General features: G+C 43.4%; 3 protein-coding genes across 7 annotated transcripts in view; all 3 read right to left on the bottom strand.

Annotated features, from left to right (window-relative positions):
• Positions 1–1,597: 1,597 nt before the first annotated feature.
• On the bottom strand, positions 1,598–9,449 carry efhc1 (EF-hand domain (C-terminal) containing 1). The gene is made up of 10 exons (XM_018735159.2): positions 9,256–9,449; positions 8,194–8,421; positions 6,591–6,878; positions 6,329–6,478; positions 5,009–5,201; positions 3,742–3,962; positions 3,190–3,330; positions 2,590–2,803; positions 1,827–1,970; positions 1,598–1,698 (listed from the first exon to the last, which is right to left on the bottom strand). The coding sequence occupies exons 1-10, from the start codon at positions 9,316–9,318 to the stop codon at positions 1,667–1,669; spliced, it is 1,674 nt and encodes a 557-aa protein (XP_018590675.1). The 5' UTR covers positions 9,319–9,449; the 3' UTR covers positions 1,598–1,666.
• A 677-nt stretch (positions 9,450–10,126) lies between these two features.
• On the bottom strand, positions 10,127–13,617 carry LOC108924142 (histone H3.3-like). Of its 2 annotated transcripts, none has more exons than XM_018735339.2 (4): positions 13,539–13,617; positions 11,369–11,516; positions 11,099–11,252; positions 10,127–10,618 (listed from the first exon to the last, which is right to left on the bottom strand). In XM_018735339.2, the coding sequence occupies exons 2-4, from the start codon at positions 11,494–11,496 to the stop codon at positions 10,490–10,492; spliced, it is 411 nt and encodes a 136-aa protein (XP_018590855.1). In that variant the 5' UTR covers positions 11,497–11,516; positions 13,539–13,617; the 3' UTR covers positions 10,127–10,489. The 2 variants fall into 2 exon arrangements, with proteins under 2 accessions (XP_018590855.1, XP_018590856.1); XM_018735340.1 differs by lacking the exon at positions 13,539–13,617 and adding an exon at positions 12,970–13,001.
• A 1,776-nt stretch (positions 13,618–15,393) lies between these two features.
• The window catches only part of eva1aa (eva-1 homolog A, regulator of programmed cell death a), a 61,772-nt gene continuing 51,504 nt past the window's right edge, over positions 15,394–25,661 (bottom strand). For all 4 annotated transcript variants that reach the window (XM_018735058.2, XM_029258311.1, XM_018735059.2 and 1 more), the window contains 3 exons: positions 21,062–21,196; positions 18,083–18,256; positions 15,394–17,320 (listed from right to left, as the gene is read on the bottom strand). In XM_018735058.2, the coding sequence (XP_018590574.2) occupies positions 16,950–17,320; positions 18,083–18,256; positions 21,062–21,196 (680 nt within the window). In that variant the 3' untranslated portion in view covers positions 15,394–16,949. The remainder of the gene's footprint in view (positions 17,321–18,082; positions 18,257–21,061; positions 21,197–25,661) is intronic.

The raw sequence follows: 25,661 nt of genomic DNA, 5'->3' as shown, positions 1-25,661 counted from the left end.
AAATGAGGATGCTGACACTGAACGGGAAATCAGCCCCTCCCCTTGGTGGGCTGGGACATCTCGTGCACACGCCTGGGTCAATGACAATGCAATTATTGACATGTTTGGCGCTTGGAGTATTTTGCTTTTTGGGTTTGGGCCTTTTGAGTGCCCTTGCAGAAGCATTTATGAAATTAGTCAACATGAAAAAAAGAGTGTAATAAGGAATCATAGCCCAAAGCTAGAGTGTGGGTCGCTCACCTCACGGAAGCATAATAAATAAAAGTGTAGTTATAAAAAATTTTTAAAACACTAAATTGTATGGGAGACGCAGTGGCGCAGGGGGCTTGGCCGGGTCCTGCTCTCTGGTGGGTAAGGGGTTCGAGTACCACTTGGGGTGTCTTGTGATGGACTGGCGTCCCGCCCTGGGTGTGTCCCCTCCCCCTCCAGCCTTGCGCCCTGCGTTGCTGGGTTAGGCTCCAGCTTGCTGCGACCCACTTGGGACAAGCAGCTTCAGCCAGTGTGTGTGTGTGAATTGTATGAAACGTACCTTGAAACACAGAAAATAACTGCTCATCAAGTCAGAGCCAGAGGTGCGACATGGAGGTGGAGGATGGTGGTTGTTCACCTTCTGTTTGCTTCTTTTACATCTTCTACACTCTTTCTGAAAGACTTACCAAGTGATGTTTGTATAACTGGCCTTTGCTTCTTAAATCCCTCCCTTGTTCTGAAAAAATGCTAAGCGCTTCTCAGAAAAAGTTTGTATCTCAAAAGTTTGTAAATCAGAGAGGAACTGCAAACGATATTTAAAAAAATCACAACAAAAGAACAGGTTCTAGCTGGTGTAGAATGAGATGTTCTGAATGTTTAAAGATGAGACAAAAATTTTGCATGTTAGGTTAAAAAAAGAAAAAAGATTGAGAATTGACTTTATCCCTAGATTTCCAGGAGCAATATTCACCCCTTCTGCGAAAGAGGCCTGGAATATGGTTCCGTTCTATTACTGCTGTACCCGCAATCATGTCCAGGGCACAGATTGCTTTACACAGTTTTTCCAGGAGAGGCTCCTGACCACATTGACCCTGCCCTGCACAAAGGGTCATTGAGTGTGTGATAGTGTGACATGTCTGGCTCTCCACGAGATGGCAGCGCTGCTCCGCATGTCTCATTTCCAGTGGGGTTCTTGGTTACATCAGAGCACTGGACTTTCTACTGTTATGATTGATAGGAAGAAATGTGTTTTCATAGGTACCAATGCAAGACCACTTGTAGCACTAATTTCATTTACCGATTGTGAGTTTCTTGTGTTTTAGAGCTGTTTTAAAGGTATGTTAGGGTTTCATTAAGTTGTATGAATGGAGGAATGAAAGTATTGCGCTTATGGATGTGTTCTGTGGGTATTAATGTGAGAGCACCGTTTGTAAAGTGGAGAATTTTAGGTTTGTGTCGACTTCATTCTGTGCGGATTGATTCTTGGTCCTTGATGATCGTTGTGATTTTGTGTTTTAAAAAAAAAAAAAAAAACTTGTTTCCAGCTGGACAGACAAAAGGCAAAATCTGTACTAGATCAAAAAGCAAGAGTCCGAGATTTAAAACGATTTTATTTCCATGATGAAGCCGCATTTAAGCCGTCCTCTGAATCGCGATCAGCAGCGCGACAAACGGATGAGCCGGCGATGTGATGCCGTCAAGACGTTTTTTCAGTTTCTTGAGATTGCTCTGTGAAACAAAAACAGCCTGTGACAACGCAGCTTTGAACAGTCTGAAGTCCGTTTGTCTTGACGACGTGTTCCACCGCCGTTCCGTGATGTGACGGAAGAAGCGCCTTAATGCTATTGGAGCCTTACCAGCGGCGAGAGCCTTTTCGGGCTCCACACCCAGGTGCTGACGGAGGGAGGACAGGGTGTCCGAGGGGATCTGCTCATTCATGGTCTCCAGGTACTTCAGCACGTAGAGGTCGGCGTCTATGAGCACGAAGCGGTGTCCGAACACTGAGAGCAGCAAATGATGTCGGTGCAGAAAAGCCATGGGACAGACAGAGCAAAGAGAACATTGAAAAATGAAGAGAAGGCATAAAAGTCTTAGACTGTTTACACGTATTATTTTCCTTTTCTTTTATGAATTAGTAACAATGTTATCCAGCACGCATTAGCAGTAAATGCAACATTGCACACCTTTAAACAAACACATACGGCGACAATAGAGAGATAATGCAGGGAGCTGCATTACGTAAAGCGTAGGAGAACGTGGCCGTGGAGAAGTTTCTTATCGGTACGGTTGGGTCAGAGGCCTACGCAAGATTTCGTTTTATTTTTTTACTAAAACCAAAACAGCACCAGCCAAAAGTGCGGACGCAACTGGCCAATATGGGAGAACCTTGAGCGGAAGCAAAGCAACCCGCAAATGTCCCACGTCTCCGGGACCGGATGCAGAAGAGCTGGGACGACATGTTGGCTCATTTCCGAGTCACGTCTACCAGACAGAAACTAATTTCTAGCAAGTGCGCTCACACTCTTCGCTGGCACTGTTCGCCAAGGAACGAAGGCCAATTAAATGTCATGTTTTGTAACCCTGAGCTCTGTCACAATGAAGTGGACGAAAGAGACCGACCTTCCAAAGTGGCTCCGATTGCGAAGTCTCCTGGGCCGTAGTACTCGGGGTTGTCCACGGTGGAGCTGGGCTTGGGAACACGGGTCTTCTCCAAAAACTTCCCGCTAATGATCCCGGAGTTGCGCGTTGGCTTCTCGAAGATGCTGATCATGTCGTTGGAGAGGAAGTAGGAGATGACGAAGCGGCGATCCTCGTCCTGGCGTTTCTGGGAATCCTGCGACAGAATCTCAGACACTCAAGTCAGTGACATCAGATCTAATACCTAAGAGCACCAGTGTGTCTAACCCCAGATTATCTGAACTTTGAAGGTGGTACCAAAAAAAATAGTCAAACACCTACCCCTGAACACCTGCAGGTGGACCTCAATTAAACTGAACATACAGTTGTAGGCGAACCCGCTTTTCCCTCTTCATTTCCCGATGCTCACACTAATTATTTTCGGCACTATTGTTATTCTAGGACCCTCATCTACAACCTGTGGTGGATCAAAATGAGCTAAACATCTTCACTTTTGCACACTAGTAGGACTTTCATATCTATTGCAGCATTAGCAAGAAGCAGAACCAGTTGAACCATCACCGCTTGGCCCACTACCCTCACCATTCTAGCGATGTATCGCAGCACTTTGTGATCGTTCTCCAGCATTTTCAAGATGTCCTTCTTGGGAGGCGCAGGAATGAGGGACAGGCAATTCTGCAAAGAATCTTCCAGAGACCCAAAGCCATTGTAGGGGGGGATTTCCTGTGGACGAGCAACGGCCCGAGTTACTGGGATGCTGAGAACCCTGAGCCCAGTGCTCTTCCAGGGGTTACTGCTCCCTTGTCATAAACGTTCCTGTCAACCTCATAGCTGTGTCAATGCAACCTAACACAGTCCGCTTGAGATCATTTTAAATATTTTCTCAGCAGGTGCCTTCATCCACATCTGTATACAGACCCTACAATGTCATACAGAGACATTTACTGAAGAACGTCATAATGCAGCTGCACTTCGGAGTTTTATTCTTTTTGGTAACAGGTCCAGTTTTCCTCAACTGTCCCTGTTTATGAGGAGACGGTTAGTTCCTACATGCTAATAAGTCAGATGAGCCTCTACATTTCATGCCATGTCATTTATGATAGGCAAGGAAAGAGTCTTCTGAAGAGAACTCACCTTCTTGATGTGCACCTCCTTGCCACTGTCCATCTGGATGGGCTTGAGCTCCATGTCGGGGAACTGCTGCTTGTAGTAACTGCGGGTGAACTCGTCACAGTCGTACAACAGGAAGCTCCGACCCATGAGGTAGACCGTCTCGCCCACTCTGAAGTCTCTGGGGGAGAAGTACTCTTCCACCTCCTGAGAGGACACCTCCAGCACGCACCTCGGGAACTCCTCTGCGAGACAAATGGAAACATTACATGGAAAGCGTTGACTGAACCTTTCAGCCGTAGTCCGTGTTCTCCCACCGCACATGCACGTGTACAATATTTGACCCATTAATACAGGTGGGGACTTTTATTGGAGCAATCTGGAGCGAATACCTTGCTCAAAGGTGTCGTCATACCAACGGTGGGCATAACCCACTTCCAGGTTGCAAGACCATGTGTTTAACTACTATGCATATGAACTAAAGTGAGCGGTATCCCCTGAGATACGCTCATTGGATTTGCGCGAATTTGACTTCATTTGGCTTCATTTCGTACCTCGACTTCCGACTTATGAGGCATCTCTTTGCATTTTCAAAGACATAATTTGGATTTTGCCAGCCTCCTGACAGCTGAATGGCATGAGACCAGAGTCACCATGCGGTCTTCTTCACAGCTTCATTCTGGCCTATGCGGCATAAAGACCTCAACCTCTTATTGCCTTTTTCATTAGTTTTACGTGTTATAAACTCGGTAATCATGGCTCCTAATAGCTAGTTATTGTTTGGGCAATCCCAACAGGGGCCATATCAACTTGTACAGTGTGTCTAAATTCCTTTCCATTTTTTTCATTGGTTTCTTTTGTTTTTACCCTTCTACTGTTTTCGGGATTAAACGTTGAATTAAGACATATGTACACTGAGTATCATACGTACATTTTCTTTTCGAGTGTTTCTTAGCTGAATGGTAACAGCTGGAAAAGAGCTGAAGAAGCGCAGGAAGACACACACGGTATTACAGAGTAATAAAAGGAAAGTGCCTTCTTATACTGTGTCATAATAAGTAACGTTAACTATTGAAGTAACTGTGTCCATTTTAATGAGCTTTGGTCAATTTTTGTGTTCAGGAACGCATAAAAATGTATTCCACTGAAACTGAAGGTAATTACACGTATAATTTGTGAGAAATGATCTTATTAAGGGTTCTTCAGGAACAAATTACCTTTGTAAAGACTGTATATTTAAGTATATCGAATGAGTTCAATGTAGGTGTGATGTGATGGGGGAGAGACTCACTGCACTTTGGTTTAAAGTTCTTGGGCACCCTCTGCCTTCGAAGCAGAACCGGTAAGGTGTCGCGCCCACTGTTGGGCTCGTGGAACTCTCGGATCTCCACCGTGTCATCTGCCAGGTAGTACTGGATAGAGAAACGCCGCACTTCTTTGCTCTGGTCGTCCATTTCTGTCCAAAGGGCGAAAAATCGCAGCACCTTGGGAATCGAAACAAAGGACAAGATTTAAAGCCCCCTTTTTTTTTTTTTTTAAAAAAAAAAAACAACTCATTTACCAGTTCTAAATGGTCTTTTTTCCACCACATGTCATAGATCTACTGCAAAGCAAAGAGCCTGAAGTTATGAGGACACTTCAAACAATGGATTTATTGCACACGAGCAATCAATAATCACTGTGTCCTACAGAGGAGCCTGAAATTTGGCAAACAAAATTGCCAGATGCGTTTGTGAAGAATTTTTGGCAGGTTGGTGAAGACTTCCTGTATGTACGCTGATAAGCTTCTGGTAAATCACAGCCATCGATTTCTCATTCCAACATCTGGCATCGCCAAAGAGGACTGGCAGCGAGAACAAGCGAAGAACGAGAGGCATTCCACTCCCCCGGGATGTGCAGGATTCTACAGTATTCCCCGTTTGAGCGCAAAATATTGTTCATATTTCAGATGTGGCCAAGCTGTGCTGTATAATACAATGCTAAGTTATCTAATGAATTACAGCACAGACTTCAGGAACTTTACTTAAATATTTAACAAATACAGGTGACTTGATGACGCAGTAGGTAGTGCAGGTGCCTTGAGTGACTGGGCTGTATGACAGAGTATAGGTTTAATACCCATGCAGTTTGTGCGGAGTTTGCGCCTTTGTTTTTTCTTGGGTTGCCTCAAGTTCCTCTATGTGGAGTTTGCATGCATGCTGTTGTTTGCATGGGTGTCTTTTTGTGGTGCTCTGGTTTCCTCCCACTGTCTAAAGACATGTGTTTTACGTGAATTTCTGAGTGTAAATTGTCCTCTGTGCATATGCTTAAGTGACAAGAGTGTGTGTTTGCCCAGTGTCGGACTGGTGTTCCAGCTGGACACACCCTGCTTTGTGCAGTATGATTCCAGGAGAAACTCCAGACCACTGTAAGCCCGCATAGATCAAGTGGAAATTGCTGATGGATGGATGGATGGATGGATGGATGTTAAAGAGCCTGCTGGATGAGTTTGTTTCCATGTGATGGGTTCACAGCGAAAGATGTATTTAGACACGGTGGTGAGCCCCACGACGCTCAGTGACCACTCAGTACAAGTCATATGTAGGGAAGAGGAACATCAAAATCGTGTCACCTTGCGGTCCATGGTGAGAAACTGTTTGAGACGATCAAAGTCGGAAGGGGTGATGTAGCAGTGTTCAGGCTCAACCCGACTCTCAGCATAGGGGTCAACGGGGATCTCCTCTGGCTCAGAGAGCAACACGCCCTCACTCTCTAGGAACTCCTGTTTCACAGGCAGCATGAGGGACATTTACTAAGGAAGCAGCACAAAGCACAGGATTCCATGCAATCGTGGCATTTAACGCCCAAAATGGGGAAGAAAGGGAAGTACGAACCCTGGTGTAGGCATCGCAGTTTGTAAGACGGTATATTATTCCATATGCACACAGATCGACGCCCAGATTGAGGTCCTTCCAGTGGTAGTAGTCTCCTCGGTCATTCTTGGGCAGCCGTTGTCTCTTAACCAGCTTGCCCTGTGGTATTCCGGAATTTTCCACCTCTGGCTCTATTATGCACATGCTGTCATCTTCCAGGAAGTAGTAGATGACCACAGGCCGCACCCGGTAATTCTCCTGAGGGGAGAGCAGCACCTCCTGCATGAAGTATCCATAGAAGCGCAGCACCTGTGGGACAGGTAGGAGATATTGGTATTACAGACAGAAGACAGTTGACATATTAGTCAAAAATATTCTCCATCCATGCTTGTAATGCAATGTAAACAAATGTACATACTTGACAAAAAATGATACCTACATAATACAAAAATAATACAGTAATACCTCGCCCTACATCGTTAATTGGTTCCAAAGGGCGTGACTTAAGTCGAAAAACGATGGAAAACTAAAGACCCCCTAATAAGCATTCCCCTTAAGTGTATACACTTCAATTAATGCTAAAGGAAAGGAAAAAAAGTTTGGAAAAAATGGCAAGTAAATAAGACCTTTTTTTTTTCCTTATTTTTAAGCTTTTAATTGATTTTTATAGATTACAATATTATTTTATATATTTTAATTTATTTTTATTTGATTTTACACTTTGTTTTTAAGTGATTTTTAAGTTAACAATTTTTAATATTTTCGGCTGACCGATGTAAAGTCGCGTCAGCCAACTGAAGACGAATTGTATTTTTCCATATATTTTAACAAAAAACTGACGTAAAGTTGAAATCGACGCTACACGAAACGACATAGGGCGAGGTATTACTGTACAATGTAAATCTGTAATTTGGGGGCAGCTGGTAATGTCGTGGTTAGAATTACTGCCTTTGGATCCAAAGGTCACAGGTTCGCTTCCCACCCCCAGCTGTAAGCATCCTTGACCAAGGTACCTGTCCTGAACTTACTCCAGTAACATTACCCAGCTGTACAAATGGGTAAATAACTGTAAGCACCTTAACATTGTGAGTCGCTATGGAGGAAAAACATCAGCTAAATGAATGAATGTTAATGTAAAATTACCCGGCTGTATAAATGGGTAAATAACTGTAAACTTAACACTAAGTCACTTTGGAGAAAAGCATTAGGTAAATGAATAAATGTAATTTTAGTTGTGCTTGTATTTAGTTAAACTGAATTTTAACTAAATTCATACATATATTCAGCATATATTTCAGAGATCCCTATATACAACAAAGTCTGTGCCACTTTTTTATAACCCATAACCGGGTGTTTACCAGCGTGTCCTTTACAAACAAACTGTAATGCCCATAATGAAGCTCAGTTATTATATTACTATTTACTGTTTTCAATGGACATTGAATGCAGATCTACATTATTTTACTGTACTTTGTAAGGCTTTACGTTATAAATCACCTCGGACTGACATTTAGTTTCATTGAAGTGGCTCCTTCCACTTAAAGTTGTACTTTATTGTTTTTCATCTAACAGTCGGGATTAAGAGCACCGGAAAGAAGAAGCCCGTCACGGGGTTAGGTCGCACCTTCTTGTCGAAAGCCACGTATGATGGGATGAAGGGCCTCTCTCTGGTCAGGCTGTGACCGGCCTGCCCGTAAGTCAGAGCGGGCATCTGGAGGAAGAGCTGCTCCATGGCGTTCTGGGTGGGACACTCGGTGTCCAGCATCTCCTGGCTCATGGTCGACCTGAGGCACCGCGGAATGCCATAGCCGTTCAGGTAGGACAGAGTCTGCGGCCGGTGGAATTCTGACTTCTGTCAAGGCATTGCAGAGCAAGGCTGCGGCTCACATGGACACTTTCGTTGTACGTATATGCGACGGTGCGTCAGAAAGAACCCCCAGTATAATATTGTAAGGGCAGCAGGTGGCGTAGTGGTTACATATGGTTCCTGGTAATATTAGCGCTCTCAGTCTGCGTCCCATTGCTGCTGTTGTACTCTTCCTCGAAGCACTTACTGTGAATTACACCAGTAAAAAAAAGCACCGACCGTGCTGTATAAATGGTCACATCTTTGTAAGTCTGTGAAGATTCTCAACCATCCAGGTCGTGGCGTATCTAAAAACGAAGCTAAAACAAAAGCAACTGGATTTGCATGAGTTTTCTTGAAAACATTTCACCACTCATCCAAGTGGTTAAGTACTGCCAATTGTAGAAAAACAGGACACCACCCAGGTTAATTTCAATAATTATGATTATTGGGTCGTTAACAGACCCCGGTCATGTGAGTCTCAAATGGGCTCCACTCATAGATGTTCCAAGTTTAAAACCAAAAACTCCCCACCAGTCTTTTAGAACTGAAGAAGCCACTTGGATGAGTGGTGAAACGTTTTCAAGAAAACTCATGCAAATCCAGTTAGTTGCTTTGGTTTTAGACATCTCTGTAAGGTTGACTATCTACCACGGTAAGTCGTTTTGGACAAAGGAGTGAGTGAGCGAGCAAATGAAGAATAAGAACAATAATCTTTCGCTACTAACATAAGATGAATTATAAGATGAACACGGAGAGAATTAATTAAAAGGCGTTAAAGACACAACTCATTAAGCGAGGGATCCGATCGCACTGTAACTTTGCCCCGATCGAACTCACGCTGAAGTCCCGGAAGCAGTTTCCCGGCAAAAAGGGCAGTCCGAAAGTAGAGTAGCCCGCCATGAGGAGTCCGGTCCGGTTCGGATCGGTTCGGTCCCGTACAAAGAAAGAGCCGCTGAGCGCAAACACGCAGACGAGTTGAGGCTCTGAGAGGTTCGGAGCCCAACTCTCTCATTTCATCGTCCGCATTATGTGACGTCTCTAGGAAACCAAAGGATTGCCGAGGGACGCAGTTGCCATGGTTACCACAAACATTCCGCTCCTCGGACATCAAAGAAAGCCTTCCTGTCCGGGCCGCACAAAAAAAAGAGCCGCCCGGAGGCAGCTGTCATCTTCAGAGTGACCGTCACATGATAAGCTGTCATGTTCTCTATCCTGCATCGATTTTTTTCCCCCCCCCCTACTTACTTGTCTTCCTCTGGAATTCTGTCACATTTCAACACACGGGACTTTTCTAAAGCCTGTTATTCTATAATAAATCAGTTACAGTACAATAATCGATCTATCATAGAATAACACAGAATAAAATTTTAAAAAAAAGTTCAGTACAATTATTTTAACTTTTCCTTTGTGGTTCTGCAATTATGTCGGAGGCAGAAATGGTCTGCAGCCTCCTGCTCCCCCATGTAGTCCTTTCTATTATTTATTCACATTCAGGTATCAGAATTATTTTGGAAAAGGGGTCGTGTATTGTATTCCGTCTCTTTACAAAACACGTGTGTAAATTTGCAAAAATGAAATGGTAAGAAAATGTACCGTACACTTAATTTTTTTTTAATTAACACTAAACATGAATAAACCAGAACAATGCATGAATATAACACATAAAGAACGATGCATTTAATGATTTTACAAATGTGTCAGGAATACATATTGCACAAACACCACAGTATATTTAACATCCAAGAAATGACATATTCCCTTATATGATAAAACATCCTCCGTTTTACTTTTTTAAAAAGTAGGTTACAGCAGCAACAAATGGTCTGCTGTTGGTATTATCAGGTACTATATATACTGTTTGTACATATGTGCATATAAAACAAATAAAAAAAACACACAAGCACAACACACTATAAATGTACAGTCATATGCTGTGTAAAACTTATTTGAACTAATACCCAACACATTTTTTTGTACAGAATAAGTCTTCATTGATTATTACAAAGTGAGAGGAAAAAAAATAAAGTTTCCCTATTTTAAAAAGTATACACTTTCTTGCCACGAAGAGACACTAAGCACGCTCCCCACGGATGCGACGGGCCAGCTGGATGTCCTTGGGCATTATGGTGACACGTTTAGCGTGGATGGCACACAGGTTAGTGTCTTCGAACAGTCCCACCAGGTACGCCTCACTAGCCTCCTGCAGCAGAGCACGACACAACACAGGCACCCGCTGGGGACTTAATGCACTTTAGCTATTGTTGAAAAACCAGTGAAATAATGAGCAGAAACTTGTGATGAGCTGGATCGACATGACAAGTTTATATAAAGTCTCAGAGCTCACATCCCTTTACTGCCAGTGCATACAGCACACAGGAATACAGGAACTGGCTGTGGTTCGGTGCCAGACATGAAACACAATATAACAATAAAAAGGACGGCGAAGGACAAGACGACAACAACATACAAAAACGGGCACCTTGTGCAAATAATGAAACTGGAAACATGAGTACTGGTGCAAATAATATACAATAATGGAAATATCGTTACATCTAATGTACAGTATATCTGTAATGTTATATATAACAAATATGTAGCAGTTTGGATATTGCAATTAAACAGATGAGACGAGCAGGGTGTTAGGTTAAAACCGTTGCAACCTAAGCGTAACGTGACCTACCTGCAGAGCTCCGATGGCTGCCCCCTGAAAGCGCAGGTCTGTCTTAAAGTCCTGGGCGATCTCGCGTACCAGGCGCTGGAAGGGAAGCTTCCGGATGAGCAGTTCGGTGGATTTCTGGTACCGACGGATCTCACGGAGGGCTACGGTGCCAGGCCTGGCTGAGGTATGGTGGGAGGGGAGCAGCTGCATGAGAAACAACTGTTTTATGCTTGTGAGAAAGAGAGCCTGTTTTGGGTCCGGTGTATTTCTTGGACAAAAGGATTGGTGCACCTGTAACGATGGGGCTTCTTCACCCCTCCGGTGGAGGGCGCGCTCTTCCGCGCTGCTTTGGTGGCCAGCTGCTTTCTCGGGGCCTTCCCACCGGTGGACTTGCGTGCGGTCTGCTTGGTACGGGCCATGGTCTTTCACCTTGCGATTCCTGGAGCAGCAAACAAAACACAATATCCCTCACTGTCTTTCAAGAGCCATCCATCATACATCTTCAAACCTCTTATCGTTGTGAGGGTCACGGTGGCACGAGGCCAAGCCTGACTTCTCTTCCGCAGCAACAGTGTCCAGCTGCAGCTCCTCTTGGGGCATCCACGAGCATTCCTGGGCCAGAACCCAGATACGATGTCTCTCTGGTGTCTCAGCGGGCTGTGCACGGTACGGCTGTTCCCACAGGAGATGCCCAGCCTGCATTCTGTCTCGGTTCAAGGCACTTAGCTTACAAGTGATTCTACTTCAAAGCACTTCTCCGCTCGCTGGCCTCCTTCTCCTGTCCTGGCCCACAACTACCTTGCGGAGGGACCTCATCTGTGCTACCTCTGCCTTTCTCTTTTGGTCATTACTCAAAGTTCACAGGGCGCGAGGCCGGGTTCATCCTGGACGGGGCACCAGCTCAGCACACACAGCTTCGCACACTCACACACTGCAGGCACCTTTAGAGTCACACGTCGCGGCACTGTGAGTAAACCCTGCGCAAACACGGGGACGGCATGCAAACTCCATGCAGACTGAGCTCGACTTGAGCCAAAAGCCATAAACACAGCACAGACAGACACCGAGGCGCTACCTGCTGTGCCACCCACACACATTTTCTGAACCGCTTGTCCCAATTGGGGTCGCAGCAAGCCAGAGCCTACCCGGTAAGACAGGGCACAAGGCCAGAGGGGGAGGGGGACCTACCCGGAGGGGACCCACCCAGGACAGGACGCCACTCTGTCACAAGGCACCCCAAGCAGGACTCGAACCCCAGACCCACTAGAGAGCAAGACCCGGTCCAACCCGCTGTGCCATCCTCCCAGGAATATTTTCAGTCAATCAATGTAGTGTATAATTTAAACTAAAACCTGAATATACACATCCATACGAGAAATGTAACATTCCAACCTCACCACATCTCAGAGAGCAGTTCATTCACCCCGCTCTGAATGCCTGTATCAGTGAGCAGTAATAATAGCGTATCCCCAATTGCAGGATAATGAAACATTCAGGAGAGCGGAGCGCGAGCGGGTTTCCAGGGACGCTGTGACGTCACGACGGGAGGCGCGCGATCGATAGGCTACCTGTAGTAAGAGTAGGGCGATTAGCTTCAAAGCTGAACCGGATCGATGCAATTTATCTAGCGCGCGAGAGGAGCTGCGCGGCAGCCAAAACAAACCTTAACGGAACAAAATCTTTCTTAAATGTGACAATCATCAAATCGTCTCCTCGGTCCTGGAGCCAAATTAATAGTTGTTTTCCGATCCCGTAGAAGAACAGCTGAAACATGTCGCCTCGGTGTGCACCCTTATTTTTAACTTGTGAAATTATTACCATGAAAATAATTAATTTAGGGTAAGGAAATAGCACGTGTAAGATTCCAGGCTGCAGCGGAAAATTAAACTCACCGTTGCACACGCGCCCTCGTTTATTAATTCATTAATTAATTCAACCATTTTCTTTAAAGCGCCTGGAGTCAAAACAAGCGGCTCCGCCGGAATGATATAAGATCACGAGAAAGAGCGCGCGCCCAGTGCCCTGATGTGACGCAGCGCCGAGCGGGATGAGACAAAATGGAGCGCGCGCCGCAGCACACTGCAGCAGGCGGGAAGGCGCGCGGAACGGCTGCGCTCTCACGCCACGCGCTCATTCGCAGCTTGCTGAATGTACACTTTTTAAATGTAAAGTCAGCTCCAAATTGCCAACATGACTGCAGGTGTAGGATAAAAACAACAACCTGCTACAAAAAAAAAAACACGAGGGCTAAGAGAGGACGAACCTGTGTTTTAACAAGACTAATGATCTCTTATCTTCATTTCATCATGTGTCCCCCTCCTCCAAAAACATGTTAAGGCGAAAATTGTCCAAGTGCAGATGGCGATTCAAACGACACTTCCGACCCACTTCGGGCTCTACATTCTTCCTGCACTGCAACCTCTCCCACACTTTTCAAAGGTCGTTCGCCAAGCAAACTTACCTTCTCGTGAGCCCGGCGGCAGAGCGCTGTTGAGGGGCTGCGCTACAGGGTTAGACAGGTGAAAAAAAATGGCTGCCGGGGCTCAGTCTTTCCCCCCTCGCTAATTGAGCGCCAATGAGTCCCGGTACTCCTCACAGCACTGTGCTAGCCGACTGAAAGTGGCTCCCAAGCAAACCCGAAGAGCCGTCAGAAGAACGCTACCTGGTTATTAGTTTCTGGCACACTTCAAATGTAATAAAATTGTGTATCAGTGTCACGTTTCAGTACATGATTTACATTTATTAATTTAGCTGACGCTTTTCTCCAAAGCTACTTAAAATGTGAAGGTCACAATTATTACATGCTTATGATCATTTACCCAGCTGGGTAATTTTACTGGAGCAATTGAGGGTAAGTACCTTGCACAAGGGGTACTGCAGCTGAAGGTGGGGATCAGACCTGCAACCCTAGGGTCCAAAGGCCATACCTCTAACCACTACGCTACCAGCTGTCTCTAGTACTAAGCTCTTGGTAGTCTACTGCATCTAAAAAGCGTCAAAACTTTCTTTAAATTCTTTTAAGGTGTACTGCCTACATTGAAAGACTTGGCTGTTGCACAAGTGAACTGTAAACACACCACCAGTAAACCGGGCTAATATGTTCAATAATGCAACAGCAAACTAGTTTTCCACTTTTTCTGTGGGGCAGCTGGCACTGTAGTGGTTAGTGCTGTTGCCTTTGGACTCAAAGGTTGTAAGTTCAAGTCTTATATTCAGCTATTGCTCTTACCTTAAAGAAAGTACTTACCCTCAATTGCTCCTGTAAAAAGGGGTCAATAAGTGTAAGTACCTTAACATTCCAAAGTTACTTTGGTGAAAAGTGTCAGTTAAAGGGATGAATGTCTAATGACTGCATTATACACCCATTCCTCAGTTCATGGGGCTTATTTGTTCTGTGGAATCACTCAGTTATCAGTAAATTCCTATTGTACAAGGGTTGAATTGTAACAGGGAGGGAGCTAGAGCAGGTATCATGGCATTTGGCTTAGAAAGACTCCAGTTCAAATCCCACATCCTGTTGTAGTAATTTTCAGCGAGGTACTAGTCTCTCCACCTAGTGTCTAAATTAAAAGAGGAGAGTCCGATTACCACCGTTCGACCTGCGTTTATACACAAGTGGCCATTGTTTCCAGGATAATGTGACAATTAAAAACACTAGATTGTAGTCAGGATGCAGATAGATTGACACCATTGAGACTGAGAAACATTCTGGGTTTAAGACACCAAAAGTATACTTCTAAAATATCTGACGCAAGCCGCAATGCCTTTGTAGAGCATAATAAGGTCATTGTAAGAAAAATTGGTGTATATTTTCATTGAACTGGATGCCTTTATATGAGGGCTGATTGTGTATGTTTTTGAGTCAGGGTGGATGTGTAGCCAGTACATAATCAGGTCTGTGTGCCATACAGTACCAGTAAAAGGTCTGAGTACATCTGAGCAGTCTGGGCAACACTTTAATGTGATGAAGTGGACAGAAGAAGGAAAGAAAAGCAGCCCCAAAGTGTCCTACCTCTGGAAATTACAGTAGAACTCTCTGTGTGTGTGTGTGTGTGTGTGTGTGTGAGAGAGAGAGAGAGCTGGGAAAACATGTTGGTTTTTTCCTGATCAAAGTTAAATGTTCTTAATCACAAGGAAAATAAATAGTTTCCAGCAAGTGTACTGGAGTGTTTGGCTGGTACTGTACTTTTTAGGATGGTTAACTCATATAACTGGACTGATAGCTCCAATGGGATGCTTTACTGCATTAAAGATGAATTCATGAATCAGGAATTGTTTTAAAACAATTTATTTTAAGCACATTTAATTTTTGGTCTCAATTCTAGCATTTAGCATATTTCAAATCTCAGGACGTTTTGAGCACAATCCACCTTTATTGCAAGAAATACAGGCCAGCAATTTTACGACTGTAATATATGACAATTTCTCTTAACCTCTTCTTATTATTAGGAAAATAACTAATTTATAACAAAATTTATGACCAGTAAAAAAGAGCAGGACATTGTATATTATTTTTTTTAGAGGCAAGGGGATTGTATTGCTACAAAAAATTGTTGCATACATTTTTACTCAACAGACTCTAAGGTTAAAGGCATCATAGATTGAAAAACGGACTTTAAAATTCAATAGTCCATATGTCATGTGCTGTATAACGCTACAGGGCCACAAACAGGGGCACAGGCTAGGACTTGAACTGGCATCTTTAACCAAGAATCAGATCAAAAAATTTTGACTCCTAAATCATGTTCTGCACACAACCTCCTGAGGATATCTCCATTGGTCCCATAAAATACAAGCATCCTTGAATAACAATGGCCCAACAAATAACTTTGTGAGCGTTCTAATCAATTGTTATTTTTGATTTAGCTGATGCCTTAGTCAAAGGTGTGTTACTAGTGTAAGTGAATTAATTAAGCTGTTCTTGAAAGAGAATCCATTTCAGACTGCGGCTATTCAAGGTTAGCGCTGGCTGTTTCTAGGGTAATTGACAGGTGTAACACATCACTATGTGACTCCTTTTCAAATAAGAAGTGCTCAGCTTCCCGGCTCTGCTGTTCTATCCCTGACACAGTAGAACAACGTTATCGGTACAACTGTACATTTCACAACCATGTATTTCTAAAGTAACCACTTTCAGCTGGGCAAGACACAACACTCTGCACGTTCCAGGAAAAAAAAAAAAAAAAACATTGTTCCCTCTTTGAGGTTTTAAAGACAGTTTTTCTGTTTTTAAAAAATTCTGACATCTCAAACAATGCATGCAGTAAGCCCCTTCTTACAAAAAAATACAAATGGTCATACAATGAAACAAAAGGGTTCCATCCCTGAGGTGTCAGACAAAGCTCTGCCATTGTATAAAAATATTTCATAACACAAAAATAAATCTATTAAATATCAAAATAGATTTCATAAGGGCTGAGATGATTTTTTTTTTTTGGTTATCAGTTATGTGATCGTCTTTAACATGTCATTGTCCCAATAATGGTAACTTTGAAGTCCACATGCCCCATTCTACCATAATTTTAGACATGGTACCGTGTTTTTAATTCCTCAAAGATTGTCTCTTTGAATTCTATGTTCAAAGCAAGGCTTGCCAAGTCCTTCCACTGGACACTTAAATAGCCCATTTCTCAGTTCTCCTCCAACAATGTCAGTTGTCCATTCCTTAGTCTTAGAACAGGGCTAATAGCTATAGCAGAAATCCCTTAAGATCTCCACTGTGAAAGAAACACAGAAAGGCTGGACAAAGCCAGTGTTGCATAGCTGTCACTCTGCCTCCAGCTCTGAGCTTGAGCTTCCCATGCTGAAGAGCTTATTCCCACTGCAGTAAGTTAAAGAGGACCCGAGAAAGCCCGGAACTTGCAGGGTTGGTCTAGTAGTATCGGTTGAGGCTGCGCGTGCCAGGGACATCGGGCTGCCCGTTCATCCAAATCTCGCGGATGATGCGCTCGCGTTCTTCCAGCCGCTGTGCCCGCTCCAGCTCCTCAGCTGACGCAAACACATTGGTGTTAAGAGTCCGCTCGAAACGGCGGTGGCGGCGCGCCGATAGATCTGAGGCCGAGTCCCAGTCTGAATCGCTGTCGCTGGAGTGGCTGTCGCTGCGCGCCACACGGGTCCGCTTCTCTGGCACCTGGGCACGGCAATCAGCATGGCAGGAAATCCGCACCACCAAGGCCAAGAGTGTGAGCATCAGGCCCAGACACACTCCGCACACAAAGTACAAGGCGGCACGCTCTGGGTGGTCTGAAACACATACAGATGTGTGTTAGGTTACTACACTCGAACGCTGAGGGACCACTCTTGTACTTGTTGCCTTGAACATGACGGATGGAACACATTACTGCTATAATATTTGTAGATCCTACAAAATTAAACACGACTTCATAATGTCACATGGAACTAATTTGTTTCTAACTGTGTCCTCAATGTCAGATTGCAGCCATGATCATTCCATACGTTTGAGGCAGCGTGTAGAATAGTGTTCCTGCAGGAGTTCTATGCACCATGTTTAGAATACTGATGTTTTCCCAGTCAGCTGATATTCCCTGAGCCCAAGGGTACATCACTTTTATGGCGCTTTCTTGTACTGTTTTATTCTGTCCAGTGAAGTTGTCTCAGATATGACCATTTCATTGGTTATTTTTTGTCATGCACACAGTGTATTTTTCTTCTTTCAAGATGGGAGGAATGTTGCCACAAAAAACAAACCCATATGTTTAATCAGCTGTCCCCAACAGTTGACTAAGCCATTATTTGATCTCCACACATATACAGATTCCAAGGTCTTGTTGTTTTGCACGAGCCCTATATAGTCAACATTTAGCCACTAACGTGCCTTGACCGATGCGCGTAAAAGAAATCACACTGGATGGAGAGGTTTACGGCATTTCTCAATAACTGTACCATAGTACTAATTACAGTGTCCATAAAACAGCCTTCAGTCCGGTTTCCTATTACCGAGAAAGCAGAGAGCAAAATTCAACCTCTCTGGGTGTCAGTACATACCAGCTATAAACATGTAGGCAGCTATAGCACTGCTGATCAACGTCATCTCGGTGTGGACTGGCATGGAATCCATCGTGGGGCTCAGGGTGAGGGGGGGTCGCTCATCTGCTCCCACCCAAATTGTCTTCTCTCCCACAGAGTACACACCGGACTTCCTTCCCCGTGTCTTTTTTCCTGTTGATCCCCAGAAAGATACAGTGGCAGCGAGAGCTGTGATATCTATTTTTTATATATTTATATCTAGAGCTACCAGTCCACGTAAGCACACTGTCATGCAGCCTTCAACAATAAATCTATTTCTCCAAATGAAACTATGCACACACCAATACGTGTTATGAACTATATCAGTACATTTAATATTAAGTCATATTGTACCAGGGTTTTTAGGTGCAATTTTAATAAGGGAATTTAAAATGTACTTTTAACAAAAGGACCTGCAAGTGAAACTATACCTCTCTGCTATAAATATGAAAAATGAAAGTCTGCAGTTGTTCAAAAGTAAAGTATAACCCTAAACCTTTTCTAGCATATACCGCAAAGTTTCACATTTTGTGACTAAATGGAAACCGAAAGGATTATTTATCTTTCTGTTCACGTTAATTAGAGGGGTGTGGTTCACTAGAAAAGAACAGTAAAAAGTATACACAGCAATTCAAAAGAATGGTGTAAACACATTTTTGATACCCAGGCTATGACCAGCATCAGATCTGTTTGATCTCATAACAGGTTGCAGGTGGATGTTTACTTTAAGTAGCATGTTAAATGTAAAAGAGACACATGGCATTAAGAAAAAAGTCCTTTTGACTGTCTTCAAGAAAAATCCACGCTTGTAATCCGTAAACACAAGACAAACCATCTTGGAAAAAGTCTTCGGCAAAGGTGGTCAACCTAAAATTAAAAGTAGACTGCACACAGAGCAGAGAAATACACTCTAATTACAAGATGAAGGATCTGGATGTGTGTATTCTGAGATAACAGCATCAGTTTTCAAGTGCTACCACCTGAACCTCTAGCTCAGAACAAGTCATGGTAGCTGTAATGCTCTCTCTCAAAAAGAATCTGTGTATTGTAAAAAAAAGGTCTGTTTACAGGATGGTAACAACTGGAATATTTAGAAAAATCTTAATCAAATCAGTGCACTTCATTTGTATACGGAATGAAGACTTTAATTTAAAAAGAGACTTTTTTTTTTTTTTTACATTTACGTATCTTCAAAAGAGAGGCGCGGTGGCACAGCAGGCTTGGCTGGGTCCTGCTTTCTGATGGGTATGGGGTTCGAGTCCTGCTTGGGGTGCCTTGCGATGGACTGGCATCCTGTCCTGGGTGTGTCCCCTCCCCCTTCAGCCTTGCACCCTGTGCTGCTGGGTTAGGCTCTGGTTTGCAGTGAGCCCATTTGCGGCAAACGGTTTCAGACTGTGTGTGTGTGTGTGTGTGTATCTTCAAAAATCATCTTCTGTAAAGCCAAAATATAATCTAAAAATGTATGTGTAAGATATACAGTACTGAACCATCCTAAACCTTGAAGGTGTTACAAGAAAATGTTCAAATCCATTTTTCAGTAGGACAATCGCCAAAAAAAGCTCGTCTCATTTGGTGCCCTGCTGGGGGGGGTTATGTGTTTGGAGAAGGAAGTGATGGAACAGTTAAGTTGTGGAGCTATTCAGCCAAGCAGAACTGATCCCTGAAATTACATAACTGCAGCTGTCACCTGGGTCAGTCCCTTGAGCCATATCTTCTCCTCTCACAGTAAATGCTCATTTTCCTAATGTGACCATACATGGAGATGTACCAAATAACACATGCTTCAGTGCAGCTCGGGAAAAGAAGCTTCTTTATATATTGCAGTTACTGTAACAGAAATAAAATACTAGCTGTCATTGCATGCTAAACAATCTAAAAACGATTTTCCCCAAAAATAATCAGTAATACTTACTATGTGCACCAATGCAGATAATCGCATTAAATGCTTTCTTTGCCTCTGCACGGCTGTCAAAAGCTCCGTACTTCCCATAAAACGGTATACATTTTATAAGTTGCTGTAGGTAATTTTGCTGATTGTTTCAAGTGCTTTACCATAGAAGGCTGTGAACCATGTTTCTAAAATCCAAGCAAACAACATTTAGCGAAGCTGGAACTTTCTGCTTAGTTGGGTTCCACCCAAGAAACAGCTACTAAAAACAAACATGATGCTGTATCCAGCATGTCTTTTTCCCGATCTGGGTTTCTTCCTATGGTCTAGTGCCTGTGATAAAGAACGTGGTTTTCCAGAAGGGCAGACAGCGATGGCAAACGGTGCGGCCTATGTGGGCGTACTGGCACTCCTTCGAAGGGAGTCCGTCAGCTTTTAAATAAAGGTGGTGCGGCTTCTCATCAGACATCAGACCATCTTGCCCTGAGACACGTATAGAAGAGACCCAATTTGCAAAGCTTCTGCTTTCTAATTTAGTTATCTTGCTTGTTCCTGTCCCCCGTCCTGGGTGTGTCCCTTCCCCCTCCAGCCTTACGCCCCGTGTTGCTGGGTTAGGCTCCGGCTCCCCGCGACCCTGTATGGGACAAGCGGTTCAGACAATGTGTGTGTGTGTGTGTGTGTGTGTGTGTGTGTGTGTGTGCGCGCTTGTTCCTGTGGACACTAAACTCTCCATCCCTGGGTCTTCCACCTCCCTTCATTTTGCCTTTTCATCCCTCAGGCTCTATCTTTCCTTCTACGTTTTAAACATCTGTACTTTGGACTTTTTCTTTCCGTCATTTCTATAGGCTTTTGCATGCAATTTCTACCTTAGAAAATGTTTAACCATTTAGATTTTTCCCATGCTGACATGTGCTGGTGTGAGTTTGGATTCAACGGTAGAAGAAAAACTTCTACATCAATTACATGTTATAGAAAGCAGAAAATTCCAGCAGTCGGTGGTTTTCAGGCAGCTTTTGTAGGTATCCCCCAGGAACACTCCCACACTCCGCCATCCTGGATGGAATGCATACCTGGCTCGGAGTCAGCAGTCAAGTGTGGAGTTCCGTCCGGAGGGGCGCTGTCTCCTACAACGTTGGGGTCGTGGGGGAGGGGGTGGGGGTACGCCGCTGGCTCGGGGACAGCCTCCTGCAGCAGCTTCCTGGGGACTGAAGGCAGAAGCCAGAGAGCGGGAAAGTCAAGGCTCTGAGTCACATTAAGCTGAATCACAGACCCCTTGACTCTATGAATTACTGATAACGACTTTCCCGAAAACGCTCACCCCTACATTTCCCAGTCTTCCTCCTCCATGCATCCTGTGACTCAGGCATTCTGCACCAGACAGCACATGGAGTGGATGCGCATTCCTGCTGCACATGTGGTCTCTGAGTGTCTGAGCTGACCACACACCATGGCCAAATGGCTGCTCCATCCACCACACACAGTAATCACCGTGTGATCAGACACACTGTCCAATGCATCTTATAGTGGAACCACCTGCACACATTCGACTTATAAAAACATACTGCAGAAAATGAACCGTTTGTTCAGTCCTGGGTACAAAGAGAAAGAAATCAAATTTCCCAAGGCAAATTCAGGCTTTACTCCAAGATCCAATAAAATGTAAAACAAACCATCTACAGTGCAACTCACTAGGGGCCCCGTTACACTATTTTTATCTCACTGAGAACAATGGAAGCCTGTACAGCTGAGACATTAACATTGAACGTGGTGTTAGCACTCCTTTGAAAATGATCCTTTCAGCTTTTTTTACTGTTAAGCAATCAACTTAAAAAAATTATTACTAGGAAGGCGATCAGGAATCATGGATATTCTGATAAAGTTTTACGCAGCTACTCATGATCATCGTTGATTCATATGGTGGAAAGAAACAAACTGCACTTAATCACATTTCTGCAACTATGTCTCTGTTTCTCCTAATGAAATGCATGCATTGTATTTTCTATGAGATGTATGTCGCTTTGGAGAAGCATCAGGAAATTAATACATATAAGTGTAAACTTCATGTTAAACAGCAACCATTGACAAAAACAACTTAAGATGTGGCCATAAGAGAATGTTAGCCATAAACAGTAACTAGTTGGACCACGACTTAAAAACTCAACTGAGAACGAGAGTTGGGTTTGTTACTTGGAAGGCTTGTAAGTTGAATGTGACACAGAGCTGGAGAGGGGCTCACAACCAGTTCTATACGCAGCTACTCATGTAATGTGCGCCAAGGAAAACTGTACTATTGCACTGACTGTACTTTGAGAATGGCCTGTCTGCATTATTACCGCTGTCTGTTATGAAATGCCAGTTTCTTTATTGAGTTGTATGTTGCTTTGAAGAAGAGTGTCTACTAAATTAATGAAAATTTAAATTGTGAACGTAAACGTTAAGAACTCAGGAGCTCTGCGAGGTGGGAAGCAACAGTGGGGTGTACAGGGCAGCACTATGAACTGTCTCTCTCTCTCCATCATTCAGCAGGTCGTGGTTGGTGAGGGGGAAGACAGCCCCTCGCTCTAGTGAGCCAGGAGAGTTCGTGCACAAGTCCTCTGAAAGGTGCATTTCTGAAATCTTGTAAAGGAAGTCTATTAATGAACTCTGGTGCACAGCTAGACCTCCTCCTGGACCCCTTTTTCTACCCCACACATCACAAAATTCTGTAATACATAATCACAATAGTAAGAAATCAAAGGAGAACTACGAAGGGCTCAAGACTGGCGCATGCAAAGCCATAGGATCGTCTACAGCTTGTTCACCTTCTGTTTGCTTCTTTTTCATGTTTTCCGCTCTTGTGAAAACCCCAGAGTAGTGCTTACTGATCACAATTGCTGTCTGTTGGCACATAGGGTGACATTTTGGCACGTGATTTGAATTAGTATGCCAGCCTAAGTGCTTCTGAGACAACTTCTTGTCAATGAAAAGTTTGTTACTTGAAAGAGCATTGGCGAGGAGCCCTCTTTTTACTATGGGACTATGTTTTTAAACACAACAAGTGTTAACTGATTTACCCACAACCAGGAAGGAGCATACACATTTTACACATTAAGACCAATGGTACAAGATACAAACATTATACAGAATGTTACTTTCAATATAATGTTATTATGTAAAATGAAGTGATGCCATAGAAGGCACCTAGTACTGGAAATGCTTAACAATCAACGTACATTGCATTGTCCTATTTAATGGGATGCTGAACTAAATCCCAAATACTATGTATTATAATTATATATCAATGTCTTGTACTGTATATTTTCATTTCATACATAATAATTGTAGGGAGGGCAAAGTGTCAGGTGGTTAACATGCTTAATGCTTCACCCTTCTGACTCAACACTTGTGCAAGTGAAAGATCCAGCTCCAACCACATCATTAATTTCGCTGACGACACAACCGAAGTGGGTCTCAAAAGCAACAATGATAAAACATCATCCAGAGAGGAGGTAGACCAGCTGGTTGTGTGGTGCAGGAACAACAATTTCATCTTCAATGTGTGGAAAACAAGACATTGTCAATGACTTGAGGAGAGCCCATGCCCATCATCCCCCACTGACCATCGACGGTTCAGTAAATTCTTGGGGGAGCACCTCACCAATGACTTCTCCCGGACACCCAACACTGCATCATTGGCAATGAAAGCCCAATGGCGCTTTTACTTCCTGTGGAATCTGAGTAAGGCAAGTGTGCCGGCACACATCATGCACACCTTCTACAGGGGCACTAGTCAGAGCATCCTGATCAGCTGTATCACTGCATGGTATGGGAATTACGATGTCTCTGACCGCAAAACCCTACAACGTATAGTGACTACAGCTGGGAAGATCATTGGTACCCCACTCCCCTCCCTACAGGACATTTACCATGCCCGCTGATCCCGCAAACCCTCTAGTATTGTGGGTGACCCCACACACCCCTCCCACAGCCTTTTCACCCTCCTGCCATCTGGGAAGAGATACAGGAGCTTACAAGGCGGCTCCACCAGACTGTGCAAGAGCTTCTTCCCTCAAGATGTCAGGATTCTGAACTCTCTCTGCCACCTCTAATATACCTGACTTTGAACTCTGACCCCCCATCCAGAAAGATACCAGCCACTTTAATATGGACTGTACAGAATGTCTTTATGCCACTGACTGTTCTGCTGAAAACTTATTTAATACTTTCTATATCTATATTCAATACTATATATTCTATAAAAAAGTACTTTTTTTGCACTACCTCCTTTTATTATTTATTTATTATATTTATCTGTTTGACTGAACATATCACTGCATTTGATATATGTATATATAAGTATATGTTATCCTCTACAATGTCCTCTATGTATATGTTGTTCTTCACACTGTGTTCCAGGAAAAAACGCTATTTTACTTCTATGTATATCCTAGACATATTGTGGCAATGACAATGAAGTTGAGTTTGACTTCAGCAATTCACAATAGAAGCTTTAATTTCCAGAGAACAACCCCAACCCTTAACCCTTTCCACTAGGATGACTGAGCACACATGCATTCTTAATACATGTCAAATTTTAGAAAACTCCACAGTTTAACAGTATGAACCTGTCCTTCTCTCTTCTTGGTGCATTAGGAAAATATTAGTCAATTAAGCACTAACAATCATCCAAGAGTTCCATCTATATAAATACATGTCCTGAAGGGAAAATGTTTTGGCAAATTTGATTTAGCAAATGTCTGCAAATTCTTTTTAGAAAAGCATATAGTTACATCTTTGTATTGATATACTATATTTATAGTGTTCCCTTATGTGGTCTACAGACAGAAGCTGAGAGCATTGACTAAGCAAATTTTATTACTCTTCCAAAAAAGCATGAATTAAAAGCTTTTGTCTAATTTTGCTGGGAAAATTACAAAATTCATCAGTGCCTAGAGCTCATAATTGATTACACGTTACATTTTTTACTTGCAACAATTAAGAACACTTCCCAGAACGTGTCCAAATAAAAATATTAGCAATGCTAATATTGTATGTACACTAATAAAGACTATATAAACATAGTTGGCAGCTTTTTACTATTTGGGTCACTGAATTCCTTCTTGGAAATTAAATTCAGACTATTGTTTAAGACTCATCATCTAAAAAAAAATCACTAGCAATATTGTTCAGTTGGAATTATTTACGCAGTCCTACACACTTGAATTCCTGCCATATTTCTATTCTACATTATGGCCAGGGGCAAATAAGTATGACCTTTCACCTCATTTCATGGATTCTAAAATACTACAGGCTGTTGTCCTCGGAGACCTCCAAAGTAGAGCCCAGAATATCACAAGGACCCACCCACAGTCCAATGGGTCAGGATCTTTCCCATCGGCATGTCAAGACATACTGACTAGTACCCTATAAAAAACATGAATAAAATGCTCTTGTTGTAAAAAGATGGCTGGACAAGCAGTCCAGCAAAAACAACTGGAAGCCGCTACTAAAAAAACGAGGAAAGCCTGCTCTTTGCTAGTCTACTCATCCAGTTTTGACGAGAAAAGAAGCGGGCCATTGACCCACTGGGAGAAGATCAAAGAGGAAAAGCCCAGACTAATTTAAGACGTGCGGACAGAACAGGTGGACTAGTCATTTGGACAACCTGTTTTCCCAAGTTTCAAGGACACA

The sequence above is a fragment of the Scleropages formosus genome, chromosome 1 (genome assembly GCF_900964775.1).
Source record: "Scleropages formosus chromosome 1, fSclFor1.1, whole genome shotgun sequence".
In the NCBI taxonomy this organism is placed as follows: Eukaryota; Metazoa; Chordata; class Actinopteri; order Osteoglossiformes; family Osteoglossidae; genus Scleropages; species Scleropages formosus.
Note: the sequence above shows the minus strand (reverse complement) of the source record. Positions and strands in the feature narration are given on the sequence as shown.

Coding starts and splice junctions, on each gene's coding strand:
- efhc1 (XM_018735159.2), bottom strand. CDS start 9,318: ATGGCGGGCTACTCTACTTTCGGACTGCCCTTTTTGCCGGGAAACTGC. Junction 8,422..9,255: donor ACTGCTTCCGGGACTTCAGC/GTGAGTTCGATC, acceptor ATGCCTTGACAG/AAGTCAGAATTCCACCGGCC. Junction 2,804..3,189: donor TGCGATACATCGCTAGAATG/GTGAGGGTAGTG, acceptor ATTCTGTCGCAG/GATTCCCAGAAACGCCAGGA.
- LOC108924142 (XM_018735339.2), bottom strand. CDS start 11,496: ATGGCCCGTACCAAGCAGACCGCACGCAAGTCCACCGGTGGGAAGGCC. Junction 11,253..11,368: donor AAGAAGCCCCATCGTTACAG/GTGCACCAATCC, acceptor TACCTCAGCCAG/GCCTGGCACCGTAGCCCTCC. Junction 10,619..11,098: donor CAGCCATCGGAGCTCTGCAG/GTAGGTCACGTT, acceptor GCTCTGCTGCAG/GAGGCTAGTGAGGCGTACCT.